At 45.8% G+C, this 15,000-nt stretch overlaps 2 protein-coding genes across 2 annotated transcripts in view; both read left to right on the forward strand.

Moving 5' to 3' along the window:
* The first annotated feature begins 32 nt into the window (after nt 1-32).
* Nucleotides 33-7,506, forward strand: LOC132454457 (monocyte to macrophage differentiation factor 2-like). The gene is made up of 6 exons (XM_060047821.1): nt 33-1,421; nt 1,891-2,051; nt 2,976-3,050; nt 3,416-3,517; nt 3,959-4,028; nt 4,153-7,506. The coding sequence occupies exons 1-6, from the start codon at nt 1,299-1,301 to the stop codon at nt 4,354-4,356; spliced, it is 735 nt and encodes a 244-aa protein (XP_059903804.1). The 5' UTR covers nt 33-1,298; the 3' UTR covers nt 4,357-7,506.
* Nucleotides 7,507-7,794: 288 nt separating this feature from the next.
* Nucleotides 7,795-15,000, forward strand: part of radil (Ras association and DIL domains) — a 25,292-nt gene continuing 18,086 nt past the window's right edge. The window contains exons 1-5 of the mRNA XM_060047823.1: nt 7,795-8,175; nt 9,850-9,949; nt 10,574-10,691; nt 11,174-11,675; nt 14,597-14,704. Of these exons, the coding sequence (XP_059903806.1) occupies nt 10,608-10,691; nt 11,174-11,675; nt 14,597-14,704 (694 nt within the window). The 5' untranslated portion in view covers nt 7,795-8,175; nt 9,850-9,949; nt 10,574-10,607. The remainder of the gene's footprint in view (nt 8,176-9,849; nt 9,950-10,573; nt 10,692-11,173; nt 11,676-14,596; nt 14,705-15,000) is intronic.

Consider the following 15,000-nt stretch of genomic DNA (forward strand, 5'->3'; position numbering starts at 1 on the left):
CTATCACACACCATTGCACAGCCCCCTGTTATGATGTAATAAGGTTTTAGTGGAAGCACTCACATTGGTTCGCCTGCGGTCATGTACATGTGTTTTATTGGCCAGCATCGTTTTGAGCCCCTTGAACAAAAGTATGAGGCATGCAAGTGTATAGCGGTAGTGGCTGTGTGCGTGTGTGTGCGTGTGTGTGTGTGTGTGTGTGTGTTTGGCTACCACATTGTTCATACCACGTTCATATTGGAAGCTTTCAAGTTTTTTTCAAGGCACATCGTGTTAATAAGCATGTTAGTTTTAAGTGGAGATAAATGTGGTTATGTCTACTAACGCATCTATCCTACACGGATCGTTTTCTTGATAGGAATCCCCTACAGGCATCCTCCCTATAATTGTCCCTTTGTGTGTTTGTGTGTGTGTGTGTGTGTGTGTGTGTGTGTGTGTGTGTGTGTGTGTGTGTGTGTGTGTGTGTGTGTGTGTGTGTGTGTGTGTGTGTGTGTGTGTGTGTGTGTGTGTGTGTGTGTTTGTCTATGATGTACGGAATCTAGGTCTCTTATGAAACCTTGCTGTAAAAGATGCAACGGAAAAAAGCAAGGAGGGGGATGGTGTGTGAGGGGGTTTTGTGCGTTGTACCATGTGTTTGTGCGCATGTGCGTGTGTGTGTGTTTGCATGCTTCCTTGACTTTGTGTTTGTGTTTGCACACATGGGCATGGTTTCCCTTTCTGCTTACGATTTCCCCCTCCGCACATGAATCACAGAGACGGATCGAGAAGTAGGATGGAACCACAAAGCAGAACATGTAAAATCAATTTCTACCAAAGACAATGACCAGAGGAACATCCGGGATCCGCTCTCCACGCCCATGCATATATCTCTTCCTGCGTGATTATTTATGAGTCTGTTCCCGAGTGGGCCGATCTGTGCTAAGACGCATAGGTTAATCTACATGTATTGAATTTCGAACGAAAGAATGAAAGATAGACGTTCGGGTTCCATCAGTCTGTGGTTATCAGTTGTTGCCAGGCAACAGCAGCCGTTGCCTGGCAACAGCAGTAACGGCAACAAGTTAAAGCGTGTGTGTGCCTGGGCCAACGCGTTGCCGTTAAGAGAAGAGGGCGTGGGGAGTGGGTGGTTGGATGGGGGCGCCCTCATAAAAGGTGTTTGTAAGAAAACAGAGACAAATATGTATTCACATAAATGACTGTCTTTGTGAATATATTACAGGAGGCTCCTTTCACGTATCAAACGGCAACGCATGCTGGGTTAGGCAGGAGGGCTCGGGACCACGTAAATTCATAAAACCATGTCACGCTCACATTGTACATTTTGTTCAATATGTCCTAGGTTTATGAACAATCCGGTTCCATCCAACAAACGATACCAGCCCACGGAGTACGAGCATGCAGCTAACTGTGCCACGCACGCGGTAACCATTTATCTGACGCACACACACACACACACACATACACATATGCGCACACACACACGCACACATGCACAGACTTGCACACAAAGACACACACACACACACAATTTGAATTAATCTGTAGGTCAAAAGATTATAATTTCCTAAGTAGATCAACCGCTAGAAATGAGAAACATTTATTTAGCGATGCAATCCTATTTTATAACAAGTGTATAGAGATATATTTACATTGAGGTATTGTTTACAAATGCACAAACACATTTGTGTATTCACATTCATTTCATACATATTTTTGCATTCTTTTCATGCATATTTTAATGTTTTTCCAGACCAACTGATCAAACATTTCTCCTCATGGAAATTAAAAAAAACGGACTTGCGATTATTTACATTTTACCTTTCACAATTCAAAATTGTATTGTTCAATCTGTAATGAATGAACCTTCTTCTTCATGGCCTTCTCCTGTAGCTGTGGATAATCCCCAGCCTGCTGGGCAGCTCCATGCTGCACTTCCGCTCCGATGACCAATGGGAGCGTGTGTCGGCCTGGCTCTATGGGGCGGGGCTTAGCTCACTCTTCATCATCTCCACCCTCTTCCACACTGTGGCCTGGAAGAAGAGCCACCTGCGGTACATAATGGACACACACACACACACGCACGCACACACACACACACACACGTCACACACACATTACTTTTTCCTAATCATAACCTTCTTACCTCAATGAGGTTACATGCTCAATGAATGTCGGCCCAACCCGATAGATTGATCACATGTTCATTCCAGCCATCCATCATTGGCTGGTGAATAATGGTCCCATCGCACATCCCTGTAGGTGAGATGGGGAGAGTTGAACAGACAGCATGAGGGTTGAACGTGAACTTGCCTGATCTAAACAGAGGTTTAAGGGTGTTGATCGCATCCCTTAAGAAGAAACAGAGGGTTATAGGGTATAAGGGTCACATCCCTGTGGTAGACACAGAGGGTTATAGGGTCACATCCCTGTGATAGACACACAGAGGGTTAAAGGGTATAATGGTCACATCCCTGTGGTAGACACACAGGGTTATAGGGTCTGATGGTCACATCCCTGTGGTAGACACACAGGGTTATAGGGTCTGATGGTCACATCCCTGTGGTAGATACACAGAGGGTTATAGGGTCTGATGGTCACATCCCTGTGGTAGATACAGAGGGTTATAGGGTCTGATGGTCACATCCCTGTGGTAGATACACAGAGGGTTATAGGGTCACATCCCTGGGGTAGATACACAGAGGGTTATAGGGCCTGATGGTCACATCCCTGTGGTAGATACAGAGGGTCTAATGGTCACATCCCTGTGGTAGACACAGAGGGTTATAGGGCCTGATGGTCACATCCCTGTGGTAGATACAGAGGGTCTAATGGTCACATCCCTGTGGTAGACACAGAGGGTTATAGGGGCTGATGGACACATCCCTGTGGTAGACACAGAGGGTTATAGGATCACATCCCTGTGGTAGATACACAGGGTTAAAGAGGCTAATGTGTGCGGGTTGTGTCCTTCTCAGGTCCGTGGAGCACTGCTTCCATATGTGTGACAGGATGGTGATCTACTTCTTCATCGCTGCCTCCTATGCTCCCTGGTGAGCTAAGCAGCACTCAGTGTTTGTTTGTGTGTGTGTGTGTGTGTGTGTGTGTGTGTGTGTGTGTGTGTGTGTGTGTGTGTGTGTGTGTGTGTGTGTGTGTGTGTGTGTGTGTGTGTGTGCGTCCATGAGTACATTTGTGTGTGAGTGTGAGGGGGCGGTGTGTGTGCGATGTGGGTGTGGTTGCATTTATATGTGTGCGGGTGCATTTATATGTGAGTGTTTTTGCATGTGGCTGTGTGATGGCATTTGTGTTAAGTGTGTGCGTGGATGTTTTTGCACGGAAACGTTGCGGGGGGGAGCTTGTGTGTGTGTGTGTGTGTGTGTGTGTGTCTGTGTGTGTGTTAATGCCTGTGTGTCTACAGGCTGAACCTCCGGGAGCTGGGTCCGTGGGCGTCCCACATGCGCTGGTTGGTCTGGGTCATGGCGTCCATCGGGACCACCTACGTCTTCTTCTTCCATGAGAGGTCAGTCTGTCAGTCCATCAGTCTGTCTGCTTGTCTGTCCGGCTCAGGGAATCATTAAATTATCTTTCAAGTTGCAAATTGTGATTTGAATAGTTATTGAATACATGAATATTTGTAAATGATAATGTAAAACCAAATTCTTTCACATTTGCGTCCCGAATTTATTACCAGATGGTCATTTATTCCATCTGGTATATTTGGTCTGCATTGATTGTATGAGTCATGCCATATTATCTCGCTCCGTTCAAAGCCAAGTTTATATAATCCATGTTTACCGGAACGCAGTGGTTTTGTTCACGCTGTGTTCCTCTCAGACAACATCATTCCCCCACATTTTCAAAGTGAACAGCAGAACACATAACATGCTGTCTCACCAACCCGGAACCTACCGACCTACCGTCTTTACCGGCTGTATTCCTAACGTAAAACTCTTCTCCTCAGATATAAGATCATGGAGTTGATCTGTTATTCAGTGATGGGCGTCTTCCCTGCTTTGGTGATTCTCTCAATGGTGAGAAGCCCTTCCTCCTTTGCTCCGTGTACATCGTAGTGCTTACATAACCCGGCCCAGAGTTGGTACAGTCTGTGTAAAACCCTCCCTTGCCCCCCCCCCCCCCCCCCCCCCCCCCCCCCAGCCCGAGCAGGCTGGCCTGTATGAGCTGCTGATCGGCGGGGCCTTCTACTGCCTGGGAATGGTCTTCTTCAAGAGCGACGGCGTCGTCCCGTTTGCCCACGCCATCTGGCACCTGTTCGTCGCCATGGGAGCAGCCGTCCACTACTACGCCATCTGGAAGTACCTCTACGCCCAGCAGGCCAATCAGGTGCAGACGTCCAGGTGACATCAGCTCTGACCTCATCGGAGTCGGGAAACGGCTCCTGTCATTGAGGGAAATCACAGGACACTACGAGGAGAACACTTCTGAGGCTCTCGCTGAAGACGCTTTGGTCCAGACGTTTAAGTTTTGTAAAAGGTTCAGTTGAATGAGTTGATAGCACACGAGAGTAGCGCTGCCTGACTCACTGTCATTATTGCGTTACTTTGCATTGAGGTGTTCTCCTCGTCGGTGTAAATATTGGTTTGGTTCTATTTAGAAATACATATTTATGGTATCAAACATGACCAGAGCCCTAGAATGTGTGCTATTCGTTTGGTATGTTATGATTTAGTATGGGCTTTTTTGTCAGTGTGTAACTGTTATGATTTCCCTAATCAAGCACTACACTAGAATGTATTTTTTTTTTTTATAACCAGCATATAGATATTCACAACTATATTTTAGTTTTAGTGAAAGAGTATTGGGATCAACTCACAACACATGTTACTATATAGCATTGCTATAGATTTTCTTAATTCGTTTTACTATACAGTTTTGCACCGCGTTACTAGTTTGAGATGAAATCCACCATGTCGGGTGAATTGGGGTTTAACCTCAACAAGGGGGAGGAACCACTGAATCACCATAGAAACACACTGCCAGGAAGCTGAATTCATAGCACACTACTGCTCTAATGCTGTGTACTTCACACTTTAAAAAAAAGGAAACCGAAGCTATAGTATTGTTGAACAATCTGGCCCAATAGTACGGCATCTCAGGTGTGTGTGCGTGCGCGTGTGTTTGTGTGTGTGCGCGTCTGTCTGGCATGCACGCGTATACCGCGTCTATTGGGGGGTACTCTTGATTCCCCTGAACCCAAAGCCTCAAATCGGCTGAGTCAATGTTTACACTCTTAACACGTATACCTTGAACGCACCGCGCACGATGAGGATAGTGTAAGAATCATAACACCCACCCCTTGTATCTACTCCACATGTGATAGCACATGGAACATGGGACACGCCTGACGGCGAGGCAGTGTTGAGGAGCGATCACACAGAAGACCTTTGCAGGCTGTAAAACATGAAAGCCTTTTTTTGCAGAGCAGCCCCTTGCGCCTTTTTTGCTGTTGCAAATCCACCGTAGAACATCTCCATGTAACCTTTAATTCCGTTGGCCACTTTGTTCCTGGGTGGCCTCTGTGCCAGTCACTCACACAAGGCACTCACCGCAGAAAAAAGCAAGGCCCTCAGCGACGCAACAGAAGCTAGCAAAACACTCGGTTTCCATGGATACCAATAGCAAGATAGACGCCACCACCCCAGCTGCTCAAAGAGTATTCAGTGTGATCGGGGCCTGACAGAGAGTTAGTTAACAGTGGTAGCTCACTGCGCTAGCGTGACTAACCAGGAAGAATGTACTAGCAAGTACTAGGTTGGCTATTACAGCTGGGTCATATTGTACAGCACCTATGTATTGTCAGAAGGCATTAGAAATGTCCTTTTAATGCCTCACTTGTTCCTTTTGTCTTTATTTTGTTATTCTATTAGGTTATATTGTGAAACTATGATGAGTCTGTCTGCTTTTAGTCTACAGTGAACTTTGTGTTGGAACAAAAAAAAATGTTTTTATGATAATAACATTATAAGAAAGCTTATTGAGTTTTTTTTTTTTATTCTGGATTCAAATGTAAAGGCTTGCATTAATACATGCTGGTCTACATGTGTATTGACAGCTAAGAAGCTTTGATATGTTGTTGTTTTTTGCACATATCTCAACATTGTGCATTGAGTATGCAATGGATCGAGCAATCAATTTCCCCGATGCCCAGCCCTCTTGTCCCGGCCCCCCTTCCCCTCCTGCTGCTTCACTGCCTCTGAACACACCCAGACAACAAGAGACTCGAACTCAATCATTCCAGTTAACTGTTTCATGACCAAATACTATGTGTACTTTTTGAAAGACAAAAAAAACAAAAAAAAAGTAAACACAGTTTTTATTTGTTGTTTAAAATAACTCTAATCATGGCAAATGTATCAGTTTTTTGTAAGTACTGTACAGACGTTTTAGTATTTATCAATAGTATTAAAATAATATTAAATAGTGTACCACGCCTGCATTGTACGAAAGCTGGCTTTTTTCGTTTTGTCCCTTGTTTATTATATTAAGACACGGGCAAAACTCATTGGAGAAAGACTCTCTACATTGCAATGCTGACATACTGACATCTTTTAATGGACGATCCATTGCTTCTTTTCAACTGCCAGAAGTTTAAAACGATCCGTTTGTTCCAGTCAGTGTGGTGAGATGATGGAGTCCTCTATAAGTGCTGATACTGTACTCGATAGGAAGGTTAAAGGTTTGTGCAGGGATAATGTACTCCTGGACCCTAGAATGCAGAGGCCACTCCTGAATGGATTTCTGCTCTAATGGGGCCTCGATGTCTATCTTATGACGTGAGGGCCCTGCATCTCCGTGGTGATCTAAGCCCTTTATGAAGCCTTTGTGAACATGGCTATCATCATAATTATTTGTATCTTCATTATTATTATAATTATAGTTATTACTACGATGCACAGTATTTCTTGATGCTCTACGATGCTGGAGTCTGCTGCTTCTTGTGGTCTTAGTGCTGCTGGTGATTATTTGGGCCATAGGATGCTGTCTCGGTTCTGCTTAGACACAAATTATATTAACCGCCACTCCCTCGCTCTCTCCCTCTGTCTGTCCTCTGTCTCTCTCGCTCTTGCTCTCGCTCTCACTCTCGCTCTCTCTTGCTCTCTCTCTCTTGATGCCACTCGTCTGGCCGATGTTTGTCAGGCTGGTCAATATTAACGGCTGCAGAATATGAGGTATTAATGTTAGAGTGGCAAATGCTGGTAAAATAAATTAAATATAGGCAACTAGAAAAGTCTTATTGACCAGGTCTGCACCCCAACTATTGATTTCTGTCTCTCTCTCTCTCTCTCTCTCTCTCTCTCTCTCTCTCTCTCTCTCTCTCTCTCTCTCTCTCTCTCTCTCTCTCTCTCTCTCTCTCCCCTTACCCTCACTATCCTTTCCATATTTCAAATGCCATTGTGTCTGTGGTGCTTACATGTTGGTGATTACTATGTGATGCCAGCAATTCTTGTATATTTTGTATTTTTTGTCTTTTAATAAAGGTCTTTTACATGAGTATATACCTTCCCTGTGAAAGGTTTTATTTGTTTTGCGATTTTAGATTGTCTTTTTTTCCAAGAAGGTCATGGCCTACTTGACTTCAATAGTATCAGTTTATGCAATTAAAGCCAAAAGTCACCCAAACTAGTCCATTACTCCAAGCCTATTGCCGTTCAAGTTCCTTCCTTTCCAATATCGTCAATATCATCACGTAACAGTAGAAAACTCGGAGCGTCATTCAGTTTAAAATACATCCGCGCGTCACCTACCCACGCGTTGTTGCTGTTACCTCTGTTCTCCACTAGACGGCGATATTAGCCCAGGTCGCAGACTTAGCAGGTGCACCCGAGGAAAAGACCTGTCTGAAATCTTCGGATGTTTCCGCTCCCACTCGGGGCTGAGCTAGCGTCAATTGGAATGCGGTCGCCGGAGGCAGTAGGTATTGCTGGACCACTTGACTGTGTGATGTGCAAATGGAAACAGAGGATATAAATGGTGTCTTATAGTTCAAGTTAACGAGGGTGGTGGCTGAGGACTCACTATAAGCGTTGGACTATGTTTCGCTCGGCATAGAGAGGCGTTTTATGTGTTGCCTATGACTCGGCGTGGTATGTTTAAAGTGAGATGGAATTAAAGCGACACCGAGGATTCCCCAGCACCGCGGAACCACGCATTGCAGACTGCGTGAGTAGACCACCACTACACATGCAATAGACACCCGGTAGCCGCCTGTCTCAGGGACTCACCTAGTCACCGATAGCCAAACTGATGGAAGTCATGCATCAACTTTACTGAGCTTATTAGGCCGACATCCATTTATAACGACCAGTTAGATTCGATATAACTGCTTAGGTTCCAATTAAAAACAGGCCTATTTTTTCCCCACAGTATTGTGTTATTAACCGTCTATCCAATGCACGAATAAACTTGTGATAAATGATTTACGCGGATTTAAAATAAATTGCGAGCACGGGAAACCCCGCCGTAACACCATTGGTGTTACAACGTCGGTGGAGTTTAACGGATGGCTCGCTCGCGCCACGGCGGAATTTTCTACTAGCTTTTGTTGCGCTGGTGGTTGCTACTGACGACCAAACTGCCACATAAGTAGCAAACAGGCGTAAATAAATGTCAAATGAACCACCAACACGCCAACTCTTGTTATAGTGCAATATTATAGTTAATTTGGTAGTATGCATGGTTTAATGCTGACCTTCGAGCGTTCTGCACAAGGACAGACGTTCACGAAATAGCAACACAAAAGGCGCAGTAAACATTGCACCTTAATTGACTTAATTAGACTTTAAAATGTAGCCTGGTTTGGTGGCACCGTGCGGGTCATTCTGTTGTTTAAACTGTGTCCGTGCGTGTGAATGTGTGTGTGTGTGTGTGTGTGTGTGTGTGTGTGTGTGTGTGTGTGTGTGTGTGTGTGTGTGTGTGTGTGTGTGTGTGTGTGTGTGTGTGTGTGTGTGTGTGTGTGTGTGTGTGTGTGTGTGCGAGTGTGCGTGTGTGCGTGTGTGCGTGTGTGTGTGTGTGTGTGTGTGTGTGTGTGTGCCAGGGGTCTGTTGGCCCATGGATTGAGATAACTGCGGCCAAGTAGCCAGATTACTCTGGATTAGCGAGTATTTAAAATAGTCACGTTATCCCACCAATGCTTGCAAAGTCAACATATTTCAATCTGCCTTTCAGGTTTGTAAAAAGAACAAAGCGTTGTATCAAAGGAACATAAGACCTTCTAGTAAGGTCAAGTATGCTGCTATTAACAGCATACTATAATGAAGTAAAAAAAAAAATCATTCTAGAGGTATGTGGTTGCTTGAGGATTCATAATGGATAATAATACAAATTATAATAATGATAATAATAATACCTGATCAAAGTGAAGTGTACTTCACTATAGAGTTATATTCTATGTAATAAGTATATATTCTATCTTTTTTCTTTTAGTCTTTCTCTTGTATTTTCTAACAGTCCAAAGATAACCCAATGTTCAGACAGGGAAACGCATTTGACCCAGAAAGAATGGTTTCTATGGTTACCGATTTTAGTAGGTTTTCAAGACATGAAAGTTTCCAAAAAGTCACTAGCACTTCTAAACATGAATTTGCCTCAGTTTTCTGCAAATTCACCTGCTTTGTGAAGACTTGCAAAAAGCCTCATGGACATTTGACCTACATTTGTTTTTTATTATGTAGCAAAAAATAAATATGAAACAAATATACTCATAGTCTGGAATTTGTATCATAGTTTAAAAACTGATAGGATACAATATAAATGAACACCTTGGTCGGATTAGATGGAGTGCAGGTCTCAGGTTTGTCTGAAAAGTGACACCATCCTGCTCTGTTTCCCGACCAGGGCTACAAGACAGTCTGAGACATGAGCAACATCTGACTCCAAACCTCCAACCTTCAACCCAGAGACAGCGTTGTGGCACCTCAGGGTCACTTTCTAACAGGTACTTCATCTCCCTTGGGACAAACTAGCTTTGTCTGTCTGCCTGCCTGTCTGTCTGTCCTTGCTCCCCCCCTATTTCATTCTCTCTGTCTGTCTATCGGTCTGTCTGTCTCAATCTCTCTTTCTCTGTCAATCTTGCTCTCTCGGGTCAGTCTTTCTCTCTGCCTCTCTGACTCTATCCTTGCTCTCCGTCTCTGTTGCTCAATGTTTCTCTGTCTGCCTCTCTCTTCCTCTCTCTCTCTCTGTCTGTCTCTCTTTCTCTCTCGGTCTCTCTCTCTCTCTCTCTCTCTCTCTCTCTCTCTCTCTCTCTCTCTCTGTCTGCCTCTCTCTCTCTCTCTCTCTCTCTCTCTCTCTCTCTCTCTCTCTCTCTCTCTCTCTCTCTCTCTCTCTCTCTCTCTTCTCACACTTGCTGTCTATGGGTTTCTCACCCTCTCTGTCTGTCAATTCAAATCAAACAGCCTTTTTGGCATGGGAAATAAACCTTTACGTTGCAGTTTATAGATACAGTCTGTCCCTCTTGAGTGTGTTGTTTGAATACCAATTTCCAACTGTTGAGGTGAGTGTGTGATTTTGTGTGTGTGCGTGTCTGGATGTGCCTGTGTGCGTGTGTGTTTGTATTTTCCAGTTGTCAAGGGTCTGACAGCAGAGGCAGCAGCATCATGTTCTACGGCTCGTCATCGGGGGCCAGCATGTCCCTACCGTCAAAGAGCCGTCTGAAACGCCAGAGCAGGACCTTCACCCAGGTATACACACTGACGCACACGCACGCACACACACACACACACACACACACACACACACACACACATTATCATTCATAACTTTAATGGGGACCTCATTATACCACCAGGTGTGAGTGTGATTAGCCTTACAAGCCGTTCTGCCCCATATGACATCACTAGTGGGCGTGTCCACCTAGATCTGTGCTGGATGGATCAGTCTACCAGCCTACCCAGTGGACTGAAGTAAACGTTGCTCATCTATCCAGCCCAGATCTAGGTGGACACGCCCACTAGTGATGTCATATGGGGCGGTTTTTCGAAACGGCTTGTAAGGCTAACACCTGGTGGCATAATATGTCCCCTTTAACTATGGCCTTTACTGGTTTGTCAGCTGTTTTGTACGATGCCAAACCTGTGTGTCGTCAAACCTGTGTGCGGCTGACTGTTCATCCACGCCACCCACTCAGCATGTGCTGTCTGCCCACCCCCCCGTCCCCCACCAGGTGTTGTACCGCACGCTGAGCTACAGGGACCGCGTGCCGGCCGAGAACGGCGTGCCGGTGGCGCGCGGCGAGCGCTGCTCCGACGCGGAGCCCCCGGAGCGGCCGGCCGACGACCCGGCGGAGCTGTCCACGCAGAGCTCCGCCCCCGGCGTGCTGAAGATCTTCGGGGACGAGATCTGTGCCGGCGCCAACTACAAGAGCGTGCTGGCCACGCACCGCTCTAGCGCCCAGGAGCTGGTCAAGGAGGCGCTGGAGCGCTACTCGCTCAACAAGGGCGCCGCCCACTCCTACGTGCTGTGCGACGTGATCGGCCGCCTGGAGGGCAGCGGGGACGGCGTGGGCTGGAGGACGGAGTGCCTGCGCGCCATGGGGGACAACGAGAAGCCCCTGCTGCTGCAGGAGCTGTGGAAGCCCCGCGAGGGACACGCCCGGCGGTTCGAGCTGCGGCGGCGGGCCGAGGTGGAGGAGCTCAACGCGAAGGATAAGGACACGGTCACCGCGGGTGAGGACGCAGCCGCGGACACACACACATGCACGCAGACTGGCAGACACGGCACGCTCGCACACGCACACACTCGCAGACAGACGGACACGGGGAAGCACACTCATGCAGGCTGGCAGGCTGGCTGGCTGGCTGGCTGGCTGGCTGGCTCGTGCACACATTCACAGACACACCCACACGCACACATAGACAGAAAGACACAAACAGGCTTACTCACACATGCCTGCAGATGCTTGTATGTGTACACGCTGGCTTGCTCGCACATACACACATTCACACAGACACAAACAAACTTAATCACACCCGAAGGCACACACAAGCATTGCAGTCTCACACCTGCACTCAACCCCCCCCCCCCCCCCCCCCCCAAACACACACACACACACACACACACACACACACACACACACACACACACACACACAGATTTTAGAATAGCGTTGGCACATTATCATCATAAGGTACCTGGTTTTTAATCTCTGCTGAGTAGTTTGTGGTGTGTGTGTGTGTGTGTGTGTGTGTATGTGTGTGTGTGTGTGTGTGTGTGTGTGTGTGTGTGTGTGTGTGTGTGTGTGTGTGTGTGTGTGTGTGCATGCGTGCGTGCTTGCTTGCCCATGTGTGTGTCTGTTTGAATGGAGGAGAGAATAGGATGGAGAGAACACACACATCGTGGCCTCTCTAAGGTTCACTGCACAGAGCTATGCTCTCTCTCAGCAATTCCCCGGCAGATAAGACATCACTTATGTACAATTAGCCGTTTTGTACAGTGAGAGCATTAGTCTGCAGGAGTGTTAACACATACAGTTAAATACAAGTTCATGTCCTCTGTGTAATGCTTGTGTGGTTGGGGACCTAGGCTTAGTAGGTATTGGTATTTCTTAGGATTATGCAGTACAAGTTTATTTAGGTTTTAACATACCGTTGATGCTTTTCCAAACTTTGGTTTGAGCTCTACTTTAACTCTTCTGTATCAAGAATGACTTCTTAGAGCTCACCAGAGAATGCTGGGTGCCACTTCTTACCGTGGTACTTTGAACTATAAGGGGGGAAACGTCTGTAGGTTACCACTGGTGAGGTCTGTAGATCAAGATGGTGCAACAAATCGAAGTAATAAAGTTATTATAAATATATGTTATTAGTATATATCAGTGAATATGACTTCCGTCCGATACAAATACTCACATAGTTGAGAGTATTTGTATGGTACGCAGGATACAAGATAGCGGTAGTTATGGTAACTTTATAAACTGTGATTTATTATCATTTTCCCACAGAAGTGCAGAGAAAGCAATAAAATGAGATGGATTTTCTTATTCTACTATTCTACAGCTGATCTCGCTACAGTCTCTTGTTAATGCGCTTGGCAATATGTGACATAATTTACGTTATTTACACAAACAGGTTTAGAGGGACTTAGGCTGTAGTTCCACGTCTGCAATCCGGTGTGTGAAAGTGTGTGGTTGTTAGTCTCTTTGAGCTTGCGGCTGTTTTTTGTTTATGCTATGTGTTGCTTCTGTATGCCTTTTACGTCTATGTGGAAACGATCATTAGAGCAAGCCTTGTGGACAAACTTTATGCATTGGTGATTTATAAAAATAAACTACATTTCCATGTGTGTGCATGCTCAGCCTGAAATGCAAACTATACATGAAGCAATAAAGATTGTTAACCATCTTAATTATTACTTGCTCCATATTACGCCTGGTTTGATGACGAGGTCTAATATGCACTACAACTTGAGTCAAACCATTTTGCTCTTGGCATTTACAGCATTGTGGTCGTGTTTACATTGAGTTCCTCACTTTGTGACTGGAGAGTAAATAGGGAGTTGGGAGCCGGTGATATATGTGCGTTTGATGTTAGGATAAATCAGAGGACTTGTAGTAACTGGGCTCCTAGGATGTTTCCAGACAGTATCATTTGTCTAAAAAGAGAAACCTCCATTCCCTTGGGCAAAGTCTGGTACACCTTGGCGCAACACTGTCTGAGAGTGTACCACTACCTTGCTGTTGAACCTACAATACATAAGCTCAGTGTTATGCTAGGTTACCCGCCGTTTTCACTGTTTTCATGTTCACACTAACCTTTGCTATGTTGTGTTACAGTATTTCCTTAAATACTGTACCCTCGGAGCATATCCTTTTCATGTTCCCTTTTTGTTTACCCTGTGTGTTGGTATGTGTGTGTGTTTGTGTGTTTTGGATGTTTTCTGAGCATGTGCATGTGAGTGTACTGTGTACTGTTGTATACTGATATGTTTCATAACTTAATTTAAAGGAGATAGCATTTGAAAGGTACTTTCATGTTTTTGTAGGATTCTCCTGAATGGAATCCCTCACAGTTTCGGCCGCTGTTGTAACAGCCTAAGTTACACATCTCAGTCAATTTATTTTGGTAGCAAAACTCTCCACACTTTAACGCATCACTATGTTTAGTGGGTCTTTCTAACCCAACATAATCCAACATAAAATGAAAGAGGTTTAAAGGTTTTTTTAAGGTTTAAAATGTCCTTTCAAACAAACAAAGGACAAATTTCTTCTTAGTTCTTCTACGATAATGTTATCTTAAAAATAATCCTCAACATTAGCTGTTTTCTTTATTTTGTGTGAGAATTCCAGAGCTGTTAAGGAGAAAATCCTACACTAAAACCTTTAGTTATATCTCTGAATAAGTTATCTCTTGCTTGCCAATGTGATATGACTAACAACAAAGCTCAATTCTGCTCTTCTGTGCGAGCATGTCTTGTCATGTGGTGTGTGTTTATGTTTTCTGTGTGTTTGTGTACATGTCTTCTTTGTGTGTCTGTGTGTGTGTCTGTGTGTGTGGGCTTGTGTGTGTGTGGGAGTTAGTCTGGGGCTGGTGTTGTGGGGACTGTTCTCTCCGCCTTCCTCCACCTAACCCCTCCCCCCACCCCGCTGTAGGGACCAAAACCCCCCAATTCCTGGCCGCCCTCATGGGTCGCTCTGGGCTGGGCAGACACAGGAGCTCCCCCGTTCGACCCGGTCGGGTGGTACAGTCCGGCTCCAAAGGTGGGGACTGGCCGTCAGGTAGGCTGGCCTGTCGGTCATAGCCATGGAGACCACCCCTACCTACCTACCTACCTTGTACCACCAGTGCCCTACCACCCCATCACCCAATGAGTGTGTGAGTGTTGGGGCAGGGGGCGTGGCTGCGTGAGAGCCATCGCATCGTTGTCTCAAGTTCATGGATGACAGGAGGGGATGATTTGCATTTCACCACACCCACTGTGTGCCGGTGCGGTGTGTGGCGCCCCATGTGATACCATGCAGCCTATCCCGAGTCACCACAGCCTGGTGTTTGTCTC

The sequence above is a fragment of the Gadus macrocephalus genome, chromosome 3, assembly GCF_031168955.1.
Source record: "Gadus macrocephalus chromosome 3, ASM3116895v1".
NCBI classification, from domain to species: Eukaryota; Metazoa; Chordata; class Actinopteri; order Gadiformes; family Gadidae; genus Gadus; species Gadus macrocephalus.